Source organism: Natator depressus, chromosome 6 (genome assembly GCF_965152275.1).
Source record: "Natator depressus isolate rNatDep1 chromosome 6, rNatDep2.hap1, whole genome shotgun sequence".
In the NCBI taxonomy this organism is placed as follows: domain Eukaryota; kingdom Metazoa; phylum Chordata; order Testudines; family Cheloniidae; genus Natator; species Natator depressus.
In genome coordinates, this window is record NC_134239.1 from 105,075,090 (window position 1) to 105,096,644 (window position 21,555).

The window sequence follows — 21,555 nt, forward strand, 5'->3', positions numbered from 1 at the left end:
GGCTAGAACCTTGATTTTTCAAACATCAGTCTTATGAACAACTAGTTTTATGAACTATTTTTCCCAACAGGAAAAAAAATCACATAACAAAAGTGATATCCTAATGCTTTCAGTGCCATGGAAATGCTTTGCCTTGTTTCAAAGGATAAGAAGAAATATAGTGCCCTATACTGCAACTTTGGTACTAAAACTTGGAGATACTCAATTTTATGAACTTCAATCCCCAGATAGTTCATAAAATAGGGGTTCTACCATATTAGTGAAAATGCCTATGAAATACTGACCCTCTTATTTAAAAAACAAACAAATCCATATGAACATAAATGCCTCCTCCCTCACCTAACTCAGATCAGAGCTGGGCAAGTATCTTACCGACCTGGCACTCTACAGTACAACTCACTCTCGATTACAGCATGTGTTGTTTTAAAACGTCAGACTCTGCCTCTGTCATGATTCTCTCCCCTCTTGCTCCTGGACCGCCTCCACTATAGCTCTGTCTCTGTAGATCTTTGTCCCTCTTTTAGGGAATAGTTATAGGTTCGTGCCCTTTTCCTTTCTGTTCGACTCGGGCTCTGCCTACCCCAGTATCGGTCTCTCTCCCGGCTTTTGCCCAGGGAGCGGGAGCCTCCCTTCCCCCGAGGCGCCCTGGCACCAGCCGCGCCAGCTGCAGGGACCGCCCCCTGCCCGCGTCTTGGCCCGGCCCTGTGGCGGCCCTCCCCAATGCCTGGGCCAGGGCGGAGAAGGACGCTGCCGCTTGGCTCGGTCGCTTAGCAACGGTCCGGCTTCCCCGGCGAGCGCCATGGCGGCGGCGGCGGAGGAGGAGGAGGCGGTGGCCGCGGCCGAAGGGACCTTTCGCAGCCAGAGGGTCTTTCTCAACCATCTGGACTCCTACAGCGGCAGCAGCATCGGGAAGGTGACCGCGGGGTGGGGGGTCCCTGGGAGGGGGCTGGGCCGCAGGATCCTTCCGAGCTCCCCTCAAGCCGCAAGCTGGGATACGGCCCCATCGCTGGCCACCCCCACGGGGGGTGAACAACCTGCTGGGGTTTGGCTGATGCCAGAGCCAGGGCTAGAGAGCGGCCCCATGGCCCAGCACAAGGTGCTAGCCATCACCGAGAGCACAGTCTCCCTCGCATGGCAATACTTCTCCTGGAGCCACATGCTGGTGCCAGGGCACCTTTGCCAGCCCACATGCTTCCCTGGGCACAAAGGCACGTGCTGAGCTATGATGCGGGCAACATCACCAGGACCACAGGATCTCTTTAGTACCCCCATCATCAGCAACCGCTTGCTGGGCTACAAGGCTATAAGCACTGTGGGGTGCCCCCCCGCCCGTCCTCCCAAATGGGAACCGTATGCTGAGGTGCAATGTTAATAGATTTACATAGTCTTAGAATCTCTCCTGTGCCCAGTGGCACATAGAGCAACCCATTTTTCCCACTGTTATCTCTCCGGAGAAAGATGTTTGACTCCATCGTAAGTTGTCTCCATGATGGCAGCATCTTTTTCAGTGGTACTAGGATAAGTCATTCTTTGCCCTCCACACCTTCTCTTCCTAGAGTTGCCAGGTGTCTGGTTTTCGACCGGAATGCCTGGTCGAAAAGGGACCCTGGCAGCTCTGGTCAGCACTGCTGCCCGGGCTGTTAAAAGTCCGGTCGGCGGTTCAGTGGGGCTAAGGCAGGCTCCCAGCCTGTCATGGCCCTGCACAGCTCCCGGAAGCAGTGGCATGTCCCTCCTCCAGCTCCTAGGCATAGATGCAGCCAGGGGGCTCCGTGCACCAGCTCAGCAGCTTCCTTGGCTGGAAACAGTGGCCCATGGGAGCTGCGGGGGCAGCGCCTCTGGACAGGGCAGCACGCAGAGCCACCTGGCTGCGCCTCCACGTAGGAGCTGGATGGGGGATTTGCCATTGCTTATGGGAGCTGCTTGAGGTAAGCACCACCCGATCCCCCTCCCACCCTGCAAACCCCTCGATCCTAGTCCAGAGCACCCTCCTGCACCCCACACCCCTCATCCCCAGTGCCACTGCAAAGCCCGCACCCCCAGCTGGAGCTCCCCCACATGCTCCAACCCCCTGCCCCAGCCCTGATCCCCCTCCCACCCTCCAAACCCCTCTGTCCCAGCCCGGAGCACCTTCCCGCACCCTGAACCCCTCATTTCTGGCCCTATCCTGGAACCTGCACCCTCAGCCCAGATCCCGTACCCCCTCCCACACTCCAACCCTCTGCCTCAGCCCAGAGTCCCCTCCCTCACCCTGAACTCCTCATTTCTGGCCCCACCCTGGAGCCCGTACCCCCAGCCAGAGCCCTCAGTCCCTTCCGCACCCCAATCCCCTGAGCCAGCCAGTGAAAATGAGTGAGTGAGTGAGTGAGGGTGGGGAGAACAAGCGACAGAGGGAGGGTGGATCGAGTGAGTAGGGGGCGTGGCCTTGGAGAAGGGGTGGGGCATGGGCTGGGCCCCATAGGAGGCGGGGCAAGGCTGTTCAGTTTTGGGGGAGTAGAAAGTTGGCAACCCTATCTCTTCCCTCCTGGTGTAATCCAATCTCATACCTTGTAATTCTTTGATGACATTGCCAAACCATCATAGCTCTGTCTATCTAATTACTCAGTTCTCAGTTTGCTGACTTCTGTGGTGCAGCACTTCCACATTGGTTACATAATTTCTCCAATGAATTCCCAACAAAACTGGGGGAATTAATTCATCCTCTTGTTGTGTACTTCCACCATCTGCTATGTTACTGAAGCCTACAATAAGGTTGGAAGGATAATAGCATAGCACAATCTCATTTTAGTGTGCAGATGTATTTTCTCACTCTTCCAGATGTTTGCAAACATTTGCAAACAGCAATTTGATCCACAGGCTTCACTGAGTTTTGCCTTCACTTCTTTACTAAGCTGGCCATTAGCAGATATTGTTCTTCCAAGATAGACAAAGTCATCAACTCTTTCCTAATCTTCTCCATCAATTACATTCTCCAATATTGACAGCATTCTCTCCTATTTCCATGGTCTTGCTCTTCTGTGTATTGCTTTATGCTCATAAAGTGTCTTTTCATTCCATCCAAGTTTGGTGTCCAGTATGAATACATCATCTGCAAAATGTAAGTCTTGCAGCGTATCTCTGCCCCAAACAATACCAGTGTCCTTAGCAGCAGCCATCACTCTTCTCATCACAAAGTCTATGACAATGCAGAAGAGAAGTGAGGATAATATGCAACTTTGCCTTATGCCAGTAACAGTATTAACCCATTCTGTGTCTCCACTTTCTGTCCTGACACAGCTCACAGACTTGTCATTCAAAGCTTTTATTAAATTAATAATTTTTGATGGAATTCTATAGTGACTCAAGACCTTCCAGAGGACTTTTCTTTGGACATCAACAAACGCTGTTTTAAAATCAAGAAAGTTAAAAACCAGCTTCTGATGGCATTCTAGGCCTTTCTCAATCATCTTCTCAAGGTGAAAATCTGGTCTGAACACAACCCATGAGATCAAAATCCAGCCTGTTCATCCACAAGTATTTATCAACAGCAGTTTTCATCCTATTCAAAATGATAATGCAAAACACTTTTCCAAGGACATATATGAGTGTCACCCTCTCCAGTTATCACAAATAAACTGGTCCCCCTTTTTAGGAATTTTGCAGATAAAACCTCTTCTCCAATCTTTAGGACAGATCCTATTTTCCCAAACCATTCTGTACAACCTGCACATGTAATTCACCATCACTTACTCTCTGACTTTTAACATTTTAGCATCTATCTTATCATAGCCTTTACTTCTCTTCAGTTGGTTTATGATCTCAGTTACTTCCTCAAAGGTTATTATTTTTAGTGATATAGGTGAAGGTATTTCTTCACATACCTCAGTGTATATTAGTGGTTCTATCTGGTTGAGCACAACCTGTAAATGTTCCATCCAGTGGGCTCTCTGTTCTTCCTTTGTGCTTAAAACTGTACCTTCCTGGGTATTCACAGTGCCACGATGGTTTAAAAATTGTGATGTCCGTTGTTTAGATATTAGAAAAAGCTTTTTAAAATACTCTTGTAGGCCTCCTCAGCTTCCATCCATTCTCTTATCTCTTCTGGTTTATCTTTTAACTCCCTTGTTTTAGTCTGCATATTCTTGTTGCAGAATAGCTCGCACTGCTGTCAGATTCTTGTTGAATTCTCTCTCTAATTCCTTCCTCTCTTCAACAAGCCTCCATGTATTGGGTTGGAGTCAGTCTTCTTTCTTAGGTCTTCCCACCCTCACTAAAGTCCTGGCTGCATCCACACTTGCTTCTTTGAAAAACTCTCATTGTTCTTCTGTGACCTCCATGAGTGTCTTTAACTCTTAAGATCTGTTGCTAAGCTGCTGCTTGAAATTCACCTTCACTGCTGGATCTACTAACTTGCTAGACATATATGTACCCTCTGCCTTGCGTGATGTTACCTTCTTTAGTTTTATTTTGATTGTCCCAATATCAACATGGTGGTCACTTCTGACCTCAGCATAGGTATACACCCTGGTGTCCAACACTGATCTTTTCCAACACCTACTAAATAGTAACATGATCAAGCTATTTCTGGGTAAAGACATCATTTGATCTTCATGTCAGTTTGTCTGTTCTTGTGTGGAAATAGTATAATTGCATAGCCTTCAGAGTTCAGCAACATTTTTCCTATGGTCAGACTGGTCTGAGATGCCATATCTGCCCGTAACATGTTCATATCTAGTATTTCATCACCAAGTCCATGAGGACAACAACGCTAATATTAGGAGCACAGTGGCCTTCCTAATTTTTCCCCCAGGGACTATTTTGGACACAAGTTAGAACACAAGGTCATTGCTAGGTCCAGGCCCTCCCCCAACCCCACTCTGTTTCACCCAGTGGGAGAGCCACTTTCAGGGCTACAGTGCTAACACCAGGACCATCAGACCTCTCAAAAATGTGGCAATACTCTTCCAAGTTCAGGCCAAGTTTACACTAGAAACTATTGCCAATATAATGACAGGTTTCAGAGTAACAGCCGTGTTAGTCTGTATTCTCAAAAAGAAAAGGAGTACTTGTGGCACCTTAGAGACTAACCAATTTATCTGAGCATGAGCTTTCGTGAGCTACAGATCACTTCATCGGATGCATCCGATGAAGTGATCTGTAGCTCATGAAAGCTCATGCTCAAATAAATTGGTTAGTCTCTAAGGTGCCACAAGTACTCCTTTTCTTATTGCCAATATAGTAAAGTCAGTTAGAAGTGTGATATACCATAGAATCATAGAAATGTAGGGTTGGAAAGGACCTTGAGAGGTCATTAAGTCCAGCTCCCTGTGCTGAGGCGGGGCTGGGGCGGAGATGTAAAGGGCCCAGGGCGGTAGCAGCGGCCGAGCCCTGGGCTCTTTAAATCGTCCCCGGAGCCCTGCCGCCGCTTCCCCAGGGCTCCGGCAGGCTCCGGGGACGATTTAAAGGGCTTGGGGCGGTAGTGGCGGCCGGAGCCCCGTCCCTGGAGACCTGCTGCCGGAGCCCTGGGGAAGCAGTGGCGGGGCTCCGGGGACGATTTAAAGGGCCCAGGGCTCCGGTCGCCGCTACCGCCCAGGGCCCTTTAAACCGCTGCCAGAGCCGCCAGCTGCCACTGTTACCCTGTGGAGAGGGAAGGAGGCACTTGCCGGTACAGGGCCCAAGGCCCCGCCCCTTCCAGGGGCCAGAGCTGGCCCCAGCCCAGCCCCGTACCGGTAAGTCCCTAGACTTACTTTCACCCCTGACTAGACCAGTAATTCTGTCAAAGAAGGAAATTAGGTTTGTTTGGCATGATTTATTCTTGACAAATCCATATTGTCTATTACTTATTACCTTATTATCCTCTAGATGCTTACAAACTGATTGTTTAATAATTTGTTCCAGTACCTTTCCAGGTATCAAAGTTAGGCTGACTGGCCTATAATTCCCCAGGTCCTTTTTATTCCCCTTTTTAAACGTAGGTCCTTGTTTGCCCTTCTTCAGTTCTCTGGGACCTCACCAGTCCTCCATGAGTTCTCGAAGATAATTGTTAACTGTTCCAAGATGGCTTCAGCTAGTTCCTTATGTACCCTAGGATGAATTTCTTTATGCCCTACCAATTTGAATATAGCTACTTTATGTAAATATTATTTAACCTGTTATTTCCCTATTCTGGCTTGTGTTCCTTTCCCCTAGTTAATATTAATTGTGTTAAGCATCTGGTTACAATTAACTTTTTAAATGAAGACTGAAGCAAAATAGGCATTAAACTCTTTAGTCTTTTTTATGTCAGCCATTATTAGCAGTCCTTCCCCACTAAGTAGTGACCTAAACTTTCTTTCATCTTTTTCTTGCTCCTAATATATTTATAGAACCTCTTCTTGTTGCATTTTATGTCCCTTGTTATGTGTAACTCATTTTGTGCTTTAGCCTTTCTTTTGTTCTATTCCTTAGCAATTTGTCCATGTTTCCATTTTTTGTAGGTTACCTTTTTAATTTTCAGGTATTAAAGAGCTCCTGAGGGAGCTCTTAATATTATTTCTCATCTTAATATTATTTCTAACTTTTTATTGTGTATATGTATTTTGCAACTTTTCTATACCTCCAAAAGCACTAGTTTTGTAGATGCAGTTATAACAGCATAAAAGTATTTTTGCCAATACAGCTTATTTCGTTCAAGGAACTGCTCAATGCTATGCAAAAGCATCTTTTCCATGTATTAGCCGTATCTAAACTCAGAGGGTTTCCTTGTATAGTTGTACAGAAAAAACTTTTTTTATTGTAGTCCTGGCATTTCTCACTTATGCTTAAAGGACCTGTCACTTACAGTAGACTGCAAATCTTCATAATATAGTATTTTCTCTCCTTTCTTACATGCTTTCATGAGCAATGAAATAGTTAACAATATTGATATTTAAAGTTTTATTACTCCTTATCTGAATTAGCCTTCATTTAAATGAATGGGGTCGGTCACACCTCAGAGTTATTGTTTCAGTTTCTGCAAACACTGGCCAGTTCACTTTTTTGAGTTACTCTCAACAACCACAACAGCTGAAGTCTTTTTTTTTAATGAAAGCTGAGACTCTGGAGAACAAGAAGGCAACATGAAAAGGGTGCAAGGAGATTGTGCCATCATGCTGTACTAGCATGCAAACCTAATCTGAGCCCTGCTTTCTGATCTACCGTTGAGCTTTGACATCTTTGAATAGCATTGTCATAGTCACACTGAACAGAACTTGGTATCACAAAAGTGGGATTTGGAACAACCCATGCTCCACAGTGAGTTAGGAAGCTCATTAATTCAGCCTTCTAATAGTGTACACCATTTATTTCTTGTGTCAGTGGCTTTCAAAATACTGGAATTAAATATGTCACAAGTATAACAGTGTTGTTTTTTATTTTGCGTGATTTGCCTTCACCCTCAGAACTGTGTAATTCTTAGGTTTCTTCAATTAAAGTTTTACAAAACCAATGTTTCATGATATGTCAGGGAAAACATTTATTTTTTTGTCATCTATTTGGATTTAAACACCATCTCATACACACGCTAGCCATTGTTTGCAACTTTAATGGTTGCAGCTTGGTACTCAAACATTATCTAGCTGCTAATAAGTGACACCAAGTAGTGTTAGTATAAACAAAAGTGAAACTGACTAGTCTGTTTTAATTGTTTTAACTGAGGCTAATGCAAAAAGCAAACCATGCAAATAATGACCATGCATTTATATTTATAAATTATTTCAGTCTTAAAATGCTTCAATGTAGAGATGTGATAAAACCAGGATAGAAACCCTTTACAACCACAGACCCTAGACTAGGATTTAAAATGTGATGTGAGAATGTGTTAACTAATATGTTTCCAAAGTTTAGCATTGGCAAGGCTGTATATATGTTAGGCTGGCCCCAAGATTTAACTCACCAGTTTAGCATGTGTTAAAGGCAGTGTGCCTTGTTTACTCTAGACTTTTAAAATGTGTTATTTTATTTTAGTCTAGACAAGTTCTGAAGAGAAATTCACATATCTTTGTTCCTTAGGGAAGGAGAGAAATAACATAATTTTTATTATGAATCTTGACACCAGTACTAAATGCTTTGATCCTTTAGCTTCTTATACATGGATGGGCAGCTGCACTGTACCCAGAGCCCCACTGACTTCCTTGGTTAAGGTGTAAGCCCATATGAAGTCATCTGTAGGATTGGGGCCTAATTTTGTACAGTGCTTAGATACCAAGGTGATAGATTCCCTGATTATATTGGATAAATATAGAAAGAAATTTGAGAGAATTCAGATTTGTATCCCTGAATCCAAATTAGTTCTGTGGTTTTGGTCCCTCCTTGAATCCAGTTCAGGATCTGATGTGAACAAAATCTTACACGACTAGCTGTTATCAAGATCATTCAATCCAAGATGGCAGAAATCTCATGAGAACCACACACATGGTTTTTGAGTAACAGCCGTGTTAGTCTGTATTCGCAAAAAGAAAAGGAGTACTTGTGGCACCTTAGAGACTAACCAATTTTTTGAGCATAAGCTTTCGTGTTGCATCCGATGAAGTGAGCTGTAGCTCACGAAAGCTTATGCTCAAATAAATTGGTTAGTCTCTAAGGTGCCACAAGTACTCCTTTTCTTTTTACACATGGTTTTTGGGACTTTCAAATCTGATTGATTGGTCTATAAATCTCAGACCTTAACTACAGAACACTCCCTTGGCTCATCTCTACCCAGGTGTTAAGTAAACAAGTCAAGATTTTTAAAGGAATTTGAAGCAGTGTTTCTTAAATGAAATGCAACTATAATTTCCTGCCATAGGCATTGTCTTTTTTTAAAAAGTGAGCAATTGCTGAGGGACATCAATGAAAAGCTGATATCTTAATCTGTGAAAAATTACGTTCGAACCTCAATGTTACAAACACCTTGGGAATGGAGGTTCTTTGTAGCTCTGAAATGTTCGTAACTCTGAACAAAACATTATGGTTGTTCTTTCAAAAGTTTACAACAGAACATTGATTTAATACAACTTTAAAACTTTACTGTGCAGAAGAAAAATGCTGCTTTCTTTTTTTTTTTCAGTAGTTTACATTTAACACAGTACTATACTGTGTTTGCTTTTTTTTTTTTTTTTGTCTCTGCTGCTGCCTGATTGTTTACTTCTGGTTCCAAATGAGGTGTGTGGTTGACTGATCAGTTTGTAACTCTGAGGTTCTACGCAGTGTTTCTCAAATGCAGCCACCGTGGCCGCAAGTGGCCATCAGGGGCTTTTCTTGCGGCCACTGCCTCCTGGGCAGTGGTTGGGGGGGACCCTGCCACTCCCCCTCCCTCGCCCCCCCGAGACACAAATGCTGGAGGAGCAGGCAGCTAGTGAGTTCCCCACCTTCCTGGGGACAGTAGGGTCGGGCTCCAGTCCTGGGGTGGCGGGAAGCAGGCTCTGGCCATGGAGCTCTAAATCCCAGCTGTGGGGCTCCTCCTGCATCACCCCTGGTGCCCACTGCCTCTGCCGGCCTGTCATGCATCTCCCTGTCTCCCAGTTCCCCCCATTGACCTTCCCATCAAAGGCTTAATTTGTCCCCGGGCTTGCCAGGACTGAGTAAGTCTGCTGCTGTGAAAAGTGATATTTGTATGTTTGTTAATATCACTTTTCACAGCAGCAGACTTACTAGCTAGCAAATCTTTTTTAAAAAGCAAAAGAAACAACAAAAAAGTCAAGAACCTTCAGAACACCTTATTTGTGTTTCTGTTCTGGTCCAGTAAAGAATAGAGACAACTGTACATTATTTTTATTATTGAGTCTGTAAAAAAATTTAATAAATTATAATGATTTGGACATATGTATGTGCATATTTATTTATTTTTCCTAAAGTTAATTAAGAATTTTAGGAAAAATTGTTAGTGTGCCAACCAGCAAGAGTTGGTGGCCGCATTTTGAGGCCACCAAAAAATTTGTTGTGAGAACCCCTATATCTACTGTACCTGAAATAAACACAAATTGTGCATTAATATTGAAGAGGAAAATTGTTTACCATGTGTACAGATATTAAACTGAGTCTCCTTTTATTTATAGATCATTTTTTCTGTCTTGTTTGTTGTAGTATTTATCTAACTGTGTTGCTGGAGCATCACTTGAAGAGGTGGGAGAGGAAGAAGAAGAAGAAGAAGATGAAATTATGTCAGTTATAGATGTTACTCTCAGTAAACCAAAGGAGGGAGCCTACCAAATAGTGGGGACTCTTTCTGAGGCACAGAGTATGAAACCAGATTTTGCTCAGGAAACTTACACAGTGAGTAACAGTCTTGTTAAACTGGTAGTAAATAAATATTTTTGTCTTTTTAGGTCATCTTTAAGACAAACTTTGGATTACTCCAAACCATAAAAATATATATATATATATATATATATAATATATACTGTAGACTTGTGAGTATGATTTATATATTTCTAAAATTATTTTCTACATGTTCTTTCAGAAGTACTACATTTGTATTTTATTCTCCCTCGTCCCTGTACAGCCTCTTTCTAGGTGATCTCATCAGCTCACAAAGGGCCTGATCCACAGAACACTGAAATTAATGGAAAGACTCACATTGCTTTAAGTGTGCTTTGGATCAGGTCCACAATGGATAGACTGGTTTCAGAGGGGTAGCTGTGTTAGTCTGTATCAGCAGAAAGAAGGAGGAGTACTTGTGGCACCTTAGAGACTAACAAATTTATTTGAGCATAAGCTTTTGCAGGCTAAAGCCCACTTCATCAGATGCATGGATAGACTGACATCTCTATGCTAATGACTCACTCGTCTACCTTTCTGCTCCTAGCTTGTCTTTCTGCATCCAGACATCTCAGCCTCTTTCTCTGACATCTCCTTCTCATCATCACCTTAACCTTAGAATGGCCAAAACTGAACTCCTTGTCTTTCCTCCCCACTTTATCCATTTCTTCATACTTCATGGAAATGATGTGTTTGTTTATTATGTGAGCAATGTGAGATGTATGATGGCTTTAACTATTCACTGAAGCCAAGATTTCAGCAGTGACTTGTTATTCTGAATGCCTCAAGAATTGAGTGCCCGACTTGAGACACCTAAATGACCAGTTTTTGAGAACGTGGATGCTTGTCATTTTTGGAAAATAAGGCCCCTTTAAGGCGTTTTTTCGTATGTGGATCACAAAAGTTAGTAAACATTATCAGCCCCACTTTACATTTGGCCTAATTAAATAGAGAAATTTGAAACTGTGCTATAAAATTTACTGTGGCCTAGTGGACAATAAGAGTCTGTGCTGGGCACGAAGTGCTTAATCACCCCCCTGCCATGCCAGCCCCAGTCAAGGAGAATGAATTGGGGCTGGCTGAATAGCCCTGCTTGCTTGGCAACTAGAAGCAGCTGTTAGCCTAATTAGCCAGGGGCTATAAAGGCTGTGAGGTGGGGGAGGCCAGACGCTGAGAGGGACTGGTGGCTGTGGTCTGTTGCTGGCGAAGTCTGGCTGTAAATAGATAATACGCTGATGGTGGGAAAGAACTATAAATAAAATACATGGATGATTGCATCAACCTGAGGCGTCCCTGATTGGTTTTGGTGAGGGCAGCAGGGGCAAAAGCAAAAGGGTCCCAGCTGTGCCTCAGTATAGGGTCTGTCTCCTCAGTAATCTGATTTCTGCTCTTAGTTCTACCATGCGTTTCCTATGGAATCTTTGGAAAGTTACTAAATTCCTAGATTTGGTCCTGATCCAGCAAACTGCTCCTTAACAAACCCTGTACTCACACAGAGCATCTTGCAGGACTGGGGCCTGAATGTGCTTTAGCTAGGCAGATAGAGGGACATGAATGTTACACATTTTATAGAAATGCCGTGTTACCATTTTTACAAAAAAGGAGCAATTTTTCAACTTTTTTTAATATAAAAAAAATCTTTTTCATTTTTCTTTTTCTGGAATTACATGAAGGACAAAAGTCAGCCTTTTAGTGGTTGCAACTTTAGCTAGGGAGAAACTCTCACTTCTTTTTAAGACAACACCCAACTTCAGAGCTAGGCCTGGAACACTAGTCTTCTAGTTATAGAATCAAAGGTCTTTACAACCTGAAGAACAGGATGATTTCTGTTGGCTGTCAACTAGCCAACTGTTAATAGAAAACAACACACGGGTCTTGGTCCTGCTTCTGATGAAGTCAATGATGCTGGGAGAGATGGGGAGGAGTGGGGACGGGGAGCACTTGGGGGAGGAGGCGGAATCATGTCTGGGGCCGACGGCACTGCTGATCAACTTCTCCCTCCAGTGCCTCCTGCACGCTGGGGAACAGCTGTTCAGGGGGATGCAGGAGGTGCAAGGAGGGAGGGAGGGGGAGGAGCGGTGATGGGGCGTGCTCAGGGGAGGGGGTGGAAAGAGGAGGGGAAGAGGAGGGGCAGGGCTGGAGCAGGGGCAGGAAGAGGTGGGGTGTGGCCTTGAGGGAAGGAGTAGAGTGGGGGCTGGGGCTGAGTGGGGAGCTTTAGGGTCCATGAAAAAATGTAAATCAAAATGGGGGTCCTCAGGTTGCTAAAGTTTGAGAAGCGCTGCTCTACAGCAATCTGCACCCCAGATCTGCAGCAGGAAAGTGAAAGTTAAAAGAAAAAAGAATTTTGGGCAGGGGAACTCACTCTTTCTATAAAATATTATTGGGTTGTTGGTTTTTTTTTTCTCCAGATCTCTACTCGAGAAGAACTTCTAGGTCACCTACTTGAGTGTGATGTCATTATTTATAACATCACTGAAGATGCAAATCAAATTGAAGAAGCTACTTGGGCTGCTTCTGGTTAGTATAATCAGTAACTGAACAGAAAACTCCCTGTTATGCAGCAATCAGAATTTGCACTAGAAAATTAGTTAAATAAATTGAGATTTGTAATTTGCTATGATATGAAACTGGGTTCCTAGATGAAAGAGCAGTATGGAGAAATGGTGAACTTTAATTACTGCAACACGCATTGGATAGGACACATTTGTACTTCAAAGGAGTCAGTAAACTTTTGATCAAGTAACAAGACAATGGCAGCCAAAAATAAATACAAATGTATTTTAAAGGGAAAGCTATTAAATCAATGTACATTTTATTCTCAATGAACAGAGTAGCATATTTGTGACACTGAGTGTAAAACTCCATCAAATCAGAATTCTCCATTCACCCTACTAGTCATATTTTGCTTTGCTGTCTTTTGACAAGATATCTCAAACCTCATTATCAGAAAGATAGCTTCCTTTCCATTTCAGGCTTGTTGGTTTCCCAGCAGCAAAGAACGCATCTTCCACCAAGATGCTTTACAGCATCTGGACCACATATTAATTTGGATATGCAATTAAAATGTGAAATGGTTAAATTCTGTTTACAGTACAATGCATCCTTTATTAATACTGATCATGTATAGCTTTGCTTTGGACTCTGTGTGGACACTCTGCAATGCAGCAAGTAGAGGGTATGACAAGACAGGAGAGGGCGAAAGGCACAGGAAAAAATCTGCAGCTATGTAGATCCTCCAATCCTCCTCTCATCTGGGCTTCTTAAGGGGCCATGGTGCCTTCTCTACCTGTTGAGCTGGAATAGCCTCCATCGAATGGCTCTGTAGCCACTCTGTGACCTGATAGGGGACATTTATTTCCTTCAAACAACTGCCTACTGCCCAGCTAATCTGTTTGGGTTGGTAGCTGGGTGGAAGATTTTCCCCTTTGCCATTCATATCAACATCAAGATTCCGTATTTTGCAAAACAATTTCAACTATATTTTGACTTAAAACTTCAGTAGAACCATTATGACCCACCACTTGGTATTATACACCCAACAATGAAACCCATGTTAACTGCTTTGCAAAAGATTCCTGCAGTGAAAATGAGAAGGTATTCATATAACATTTAAGACAATTATACTTGCATGTTTACAGTGTAAATATATAGGTCATATCATAGTTATTTGAGTGGAAAACAAATAAACCTTAACCCTAACTATATTATTTAGCTCTGGATTAAAATAAGGGGGCTGCATTATTAGAATAATTCTATAATGTTTTATTCTAACCATGATAGCAATACATATTTTAGTTTGCTATCAAGATCGCAGTAATTCATCTTTATTGACAAGTGATTTTTTTCACAGTATATCTTAAGGGAAGAGATGATAATTTCTGGCAATTTAATCCTATTATATTATCTTAATTTGCTAAGCAATAAGAAATATGTATTTAATATCAAACTTAATGACAGTTATTTGCGGGGAAAAGTTATGTCACATTGAACATTGTAGTAACTGTTTTTATGGAACATTATAACTTGAAAACATAAATACAGTAGAAGTAATGCTGCTTACAGTAAAATAAGCACTTCACTAGAAGGGTGGTGAAGCACTGGAATGGGTTACCAAGGGAGGTGGTGGAATCTCCTTCCTTTGAGGTTTTTAAGGTCAGGCTTGACAAAGTCCTGGCTGGGATGATTTAGTTGGGGATTGGTCCTGCTTTGAGCAGGAGGTTGGACTAGATGACCTCCTGAGGTCCCTTCCAACCCTGATATTCTATGATTCTATGATTCACTTTGCTTTGATTATACAGCAGTACATGGAGAGGTACTACATTTTGAGAAACCAAAGTTATTTATCTTAGTTTCAACAATAATGACATGGGCACGAAGCAAACCTCTTGACCCAGTAAGTAATATTCATTTTTGCTGAATATTCTCTTTCTGTTAAATATTTGTAGCATGTACCCTAGTTGTAATGAACATGGTCAACATCAGCAAACTTATTTTCACTGTTGATTTTTGCACCTATGTCACTGACTGCAAAACTTTGAGTTTATATATGTATACATATAGTAAACTAATTAAATAGACTATTCGTGTGTGGAGTTACATGTAAAATTTACAGGATTGGGACCATAGATAACCAGGTGTGGCATTTTGTAGCATCTTTTTGACATTCACAAATTTAAAGTCTTTCTGAAACTGTATATGTTAATGATGTGAGAAGCAAACTTCAAGATTTTGTTATGCTTGTTTTCCTTTTAAATAGTTTTGATACATCTACATTTTTAAAAGCGTTGATCATTTGATTTTTTTCTCAAAGATTTCGAGAGTTTCTTTTTTATACATGTTTAAAAACAGAGGCTTTTTATATACAATGTAAATTGAATTTAAAATGACTGTGTACTTTTTAAAAATATCTTGGTTTTAAGCCACGTAGAACTTTTTGAATGGTTTTTCAGGAAAGTAGGACATTTTTCTTAGAGTTTTTTCTCTACAGGATGATTCAGAAATTCCTTTTACTGAAGAAGATTATCGCAGAAGAAAACCTCACCCTAACTTTATGGACCATATAAATGCTGAAAAAGTGATTATCAAACTTGGAAAAACAGTAAGTACTGTATCACAAAATAACCTATTTGAATGCAGTTCTTTTTTACTTAAACTGAAGAATAACATCATCTTAATAATAGAAATTGTCTGCAATGTTTAACTGATTTCTGCAAGTATGTTAACTCCTTGATAAATGTGAATAGCTCCCAGTGGTGGTAATGTGAAATGTGTAAAAATACTGAGAAGGGAATTGACCCTTTAGAGATTTAAATGTGTGTGTTTATTTTATAGTAACCTATTTCCACTACAAATTCATGCTTTTTTACTTAGTCAATGAATAAATCATACTTATTTCATAAGATATGTGTTCATGTATTTGTTATATTAGAAATAGAATTGGAGCTGGGGGCCTTTATGGGGAAAAGACAAGGGTGTGGAAGGGTGGGGGAAAGGGAATTTAGTATGTGTAATTTGAAAAGAAGAACAGCAGCAAATAAATTCTGGTTAGTTACTAAGTTATTGTTATGTCTAATTTAAATACTTTGAAGGTTCTCAGATAGATACGATGGTGATGGGGCACATAAATTCTGAACAGTGAGTATCTAGATAGACCCTGATCTTGCAACAGGCTGTGTGCTGCCAGACTGCTGTGTCTGCATGGAGCCTCATTGGCTTTTGTGCACTCCATTGCAGAATCAGGGCCACAGACTCATCCCAAACACCGAGTGTGCATATCATCACTCTGATCACTTTGCATGCATGTTATATCTTTTTCCCCTCACCCTTCATCTGTCTTTGTCTTTTTTAGATTGCTAAGCTCCTTGGGGAAGCCACTGTCTCTCTTCGTGTTTGATCACTATTGCCATATAAATAATAATAACAGCAGTCCAATTCCTGCTCTCCTAGCTCATACTAAATTCCTTAGAGCATTGTAGAGGTTAGAGCAGAAAACTGGAAACCAGGAAATACAAGTGTGTACTCTAGGGAAAACCACTCATTCTTTATAGACCTGGCCTTGCAAGATGCTCAGAGCCTCCAAGGAGTATTTAGATGAGGGCACCATGAGACATGAAAGCATTCATCTCTTTGTAGGGGGAACTCACTATCTTACAGGGTTAGGCTGTACATAAGCTTGGACATCAGTCAGTCTAGTCTGGGCGGGGGGGGGGGATGATGACCTCACCAAAAATGAATATTTTTACTCTGAATTAAGTGTAGCACCCCTTGTTCTGAGAGAGAGAATGGCACTGCAAATCATACTTGGTTCTCATATGGCTAATGACAATACAGAACATTAGCCATGGCATGACAAGACAATCAACAATGTTGTATAAAGTGCCGTGGCAAGCCAAAAAAAATTGCCTTTACTTCCCTGATATGTATGTTATGAAATTTCCCTCACAGGCACAGTATTACCCATTATGGGGGCCAGAGGTTACACCTGGCCTCCAAAGTGTCTGACATTGGCCCTTATGAGAAAAAATATACTGTAATAGATGGACCACTGGTCTGAATCTGTGTGGCTATTCCTATGTGCTAAGTCTGTGCCTAACCAGGCTACTAAAGGTGTTAGTATATAATTACCTTTTAAACAGGTGCATGCATCAGAGAAGAATGTTGGAAAAGCTTTCTCGTGGCATTATTTTGCAGCGATAGGAAAACTTTCTTGTTAATTAGTCTGAAAAATAACCACATGAAATCTCTTTGTCTTTGTTGTGACAACATTCAGCTTGGGACATTCAGTACAAAGAACAAGACAAATACTAACACAGAAATGGTTTACAATGGCTAGAATGGTTTCAGTGGTAGCCGTGTTAGTCTGTATCAGCAAAAAAAACGAGGAGTCCTTGTAGCACCTTAGAGACTAACAAATTTATTTGGGCATAAGCTTTTGTGGGCTAGTACCCACTTCATGGCTAGAATGTGACATCTAGTGGTTTTAAAGAATATTGCAAAAGAAGTTGAAGAGCACTATTTGTCAGTCAGTGACTAGACCTGCAATAGAGGTCTTCCTGCGGGATGGGGAGCAGGCAAATACTGGACACAGCATTGGTATATAATACTTTAAATGCTTTTTATTGATAACAAAACAAACCTTACTTTACAGTTCTATTTGATAATTTTGCATTTGTACACATTGTATTGCTAGTACAGTTTTATTGTTAATCTTAGACACACCAAATAGATTTTACATTTAGAGATGTTTTTAAGGCTTGGGCTTGTTTGAATTGGAGTTTTACACTTCTAATATTTTGTTTCAATAGTGCACCAAAATTGTGTTACATGTGTCTGTATAGCCCCCAAATTTTACCCAAAGCTGACATTTTCCCTTGTAACATCTTAATATTAAATGAGTTTAAAACTTCAGCTTCAGCACCAGTACTACCTACGATATATTTTCCTATACTTTTTTTATTTTGTATGGTTCCATTTCCCCATTGTTGTTGCCATGCTTGTAATCAAGGCAAGGCATATTGCATGCACTCCGGATGTTGTACATTTATGTTTACTTGCACTTCTTTTAACCAGATTGTTTGATTTACAATAGTTGGGGCTTTGATTACTTTTTTTTAATATGGCTCATCTGCCATGATTTTTGGTGCAATCCTGTTTACTGGTTTTTGATTAATAAACATAAAAAATGACCATATTTCTGAAAATACATTTTCCCATTAATTTTTTAAAGCAACTTAATCTTATTATTATGGAAGGATTTGCCATTACTCCATATTTTCATAATTTAAGAGCCATTGACTTATTTTATTTTACATGAGTATTAGCCAATTTTTTATTTATTAGACATTTAGGGTGACTACATCAAATTTTAAACTTTAAAAGGTACAGTTAGAGTACTTATATTTAGATTGTTCTCATTATAACTAAATTTAAACATTAGTTGACCTTCCCCCCTTAGTATGTACAAATACCTTGATTGCTTTTTTAAATTTTTTGGCTTTAGATATTTGTATGTCACATTTTTGCCATCTTTCCACCATATTTTAAATTTTATCTTAAAAGGCTTTTTTTTTACATTTGGTTTTGTTTGGTTGGTTTTTTACTTCTGTTCCATGAATAGTTTAATGTGTTATTTCCTTTGATGCATACCTTCATTTTAGAGGTGCTTCCATATGTATATTTATGTACCCCTAAATTTGTCCAGATATTCAAAAAACATAAAAGCCAGAAATTTTTACCCTTTTTGAATGATGAGGATTCTTAATATTGAAGCCATGGCTATTATTCCATAGGAATAATGTCTGATGCTTTTGGACGTATTATTTTAAATACTTACACTAACCTTTTTTATTTTTGCTTGAGCTCCGGTATTATTATTTTTCTAAAATATAACTCACACAACACAATTTTTCACTAAGCACAAAATGCAAAGCAAAGCAAGCATAAGCAATAAGCCAATTACAAAAATTGTAGCACCGTATTTACACTTTAAATTCAAGGTCCGTACAGGATAATTTTCGGTGCAATTGGGCATTCCTTTTTTCTTTGTAAGATAAACTAAAAGAAAAAAAAGGAACATTATTTAATTTTTAGGCCATAACTTTAATTGTGATGTGTGGACCCACTTTTTTTTTTTTTTAAATGTAAATCTGCACTACAGTAGGTGAAATTTTATTTATGATGGAAAATGGTTTAACACATTTAGACTTCAGGACATGATTTTTTAATATTAATTTTAAATACATTACTTTATTTTTGATTTTTCATAATTTACTGTTCTGAGCCACACAAGAATTTACATACATACATTAATCATGGCACTTTGTCCCCCACGATTTTAACACATGCTTCGATTTTACCACATCCTACTTTATTTTTAATTTATACATCGGGAAACTTCTTTACCCACACATCCTGTTGATCCAGTATAATTTTCTCCACTGCTTCTGCAGCATATATTCTTGGAATGTACCCTGCTGTCAGGATGCTTTCTGTCCAGCCAGGTACACGCCACAGAACTTCATTAGTTAAATACAAAACTAACCAATTCCTCTTCAAAAAAGGAGACCCCAATATTAGTGGCTCAGCCGCCTGATCTATCTGAAGCATTTGTTTTTTACAACAAAAATCCCTCACTCTCTCTCTCTGGGTATAGCTATTTCTACTGAATGATACATTTTTCCTGTTACTTCTTCCCCAATAAAGGAGGCTGCTGTAATGATCTCTGACACATATCGAGAGAAATTACAACTTTTATTTACAATATTTACATCAGCCCCACTATCCAATAGGGCATTTTTGAGTTCATTATTTCCCACAATGACAGTTGTCCTAGCCCTCCCATTTGAATTCCATTTTAATCTAGTTACCATCTCCCACTCCTGAGGACCCATTTTCAGTGGGAGCAACTTGTCATCATGGCTTTCCTATCGAGCAGGTTTCTCTGAACCCTCAGCTTGCATACCTACAACCTTTTTCTGCTCCTTAAACATTTCTTCTTTCATCCTTTGCATTTCTTTGATCAGTTTATTAGTATGTTTCCCATTCCACTTATTCATATTTACTCCCCTCAATTTTAAATACCTTCAAGCGATATTCCGAATTACATCTACTTCCTTTTAGGGCTTATTTTGATTATTCCACCCTCTACGTTCTTGTAGGGTGTTTTGTCCTCTACCACAGCCGCTTCCTTTTTTACGGTATCCTGATTTATAAGCACTTTCATTTGAATGTTATTGCTTCAACAAAAGGTACTCTGGGTTTTAATCCTTTTACCTGGCTTCGCCCTTTCATCATCCGTTGGCATACTATTCAGTGCTCCAGTGCATCCATAACAGTTAACCCCTCATCCTGGGCTGTTTGGTTCACCAAATTAGTAGACATCACGAATAAATTTTTGTCCAATCCTTTAAACACATCATTTTAAAATTACCTCTGATTCAAATCAACTGCCATCAGAGAATCAGCTGTGACATGTCTGGCGACCTTTGCCCTGGGATTAGTCACCAATTGTATTTCTTCAACCAATAATTGCAATGTTATTCTCCTTAACAGGTAATCCCTGGGTGAATTTCCAGGCTTCATGTAATCTGCACTGGATAACACTTTTATGGGTCTTTGACCTATCTCTTTCCCTAACAGCATAATAAATTGTGGTATCAGTTGGTGTGCTGGCTGCCTCTCCAAAGCATTTTTCACTCAATCTACTGTCTATCTAATCTCTCCAGTGGTAACTGCCTTGATAAACCTATAAGATTTACTCATTTTTAAATTCTCTGTTCCTCCTAACTCTGCCCACTGTACTAGCCATGTAGCCAATTTTTTTATATTTACTGAGCCTACTGACTTTACCATCAACTGTAAGTCTGACGAACTTGCAGGAATTATTTGTGTCTGCTCTGACTGTATTTCCCCCGCTGCAGTCTTAATGGTTGATCTCCATTTTATCACTGCTACAGCCTTTTCTGTCTTAGGCTCTCCCAGCCATTTTCTTATTTCTTTCCTCAGCTTAGTATAAAGCCCCTCTCGAGGTTGATCAAATTCCCTTTTCTCTTGACCCCCTCACAGGTCCTCTCCATACCAAATATCATTGGAATACAGATCCAAATCTCTCTCTTTTTGACACACAGCCCAACTTGCAGCTCCTGTATTTTCACATGCTTTTTCAGTGTTGCTATAGTTTTCTTGCACCAACTGTGAGAAACACTTGCGAGCTCCTCTTCCTTTTCCTTAGTCAAATTTTGAATTAACTGTTTCATTTCTATCACTTGATGGTCTAAATTATTCTTGTCTGCTTTAAGCTTTTCCCAATACATCATTCTTTTCTCCAATTTCCTATTTTTTTCCTGATTTGTTTGAACTGAGTTTGCATAATCTGTGTCTGCCTCACTTCCCGCTTCAAATTTTTCTGGCAAGTTTTAAAATTCTCTTGTAATGTTTGTAACTCTGCACAGACTTCCCCATTACATGCAATTGCCTTTTTTACAGCTTGCCACTACAGCCATACTATGGCCGTTTGCTTTTTACTGGCATTAGGCTTGTGCAGCTGTACACGTTTCTCAAACATGTTTTCTATGGTATCAGATATTACATCTGGTTCCATTACACCTTCCATCTAAGGGCACATCTCAAATGCAATAATTTCCTTCTCTAACAGAGAAGGGGCTTTAACTTTAGCCCACAGGGTTGCTTCTTCCATCCCTTTACTTCTCTTCTGAACAGTGTTTTAAACATTATTACAATAACACCATGCGGTATCTTCCCACTTGTTTTTTTTTTTTTTCCTTACAAATTTCACAAAAAAGGAGTCACCCTCATTGATCTTAAATA

At 40.6% G+C, this 21,555-nt stretch overlaps 1 protein-coding gene across 1 annotated transcript in view; it reads left to right on the forward strand.

The window, feature by feature from the left end:
- The first annotated feature begins 679 nt into the window (after window positions 1–679).
- AK7 (adenylate kinase 7) overlaps window positions 680–21,555 on the forward strand; it is a 64,016-nt gene continuing 43,140 nt past the window's right edge. The window contains exons 1-5 of the mRNA XM_074956191.1: window positions 680–913; window positions 10,057–10,245; window positions 12,639–12,747; window positions 14,529–14,623; window positions 15,218–15,328. Coding sequence (XP_074812292.1) covers window positions 800–913; window positions 10,057–10,245; window positions 12,639–12,747; window positions 14,529–14,623; window positions 15,218–15,328 — 618 coding nt within the window. The 5' untranslated portion in view covers window positions 680–799. The remainder of the gene's footprint in view (window positions 914–10,056; window positions 10,246–12,638; window positions 12,748–14,528; window positions 14,624–15,217; window positions 15,329–21,555) is intronic.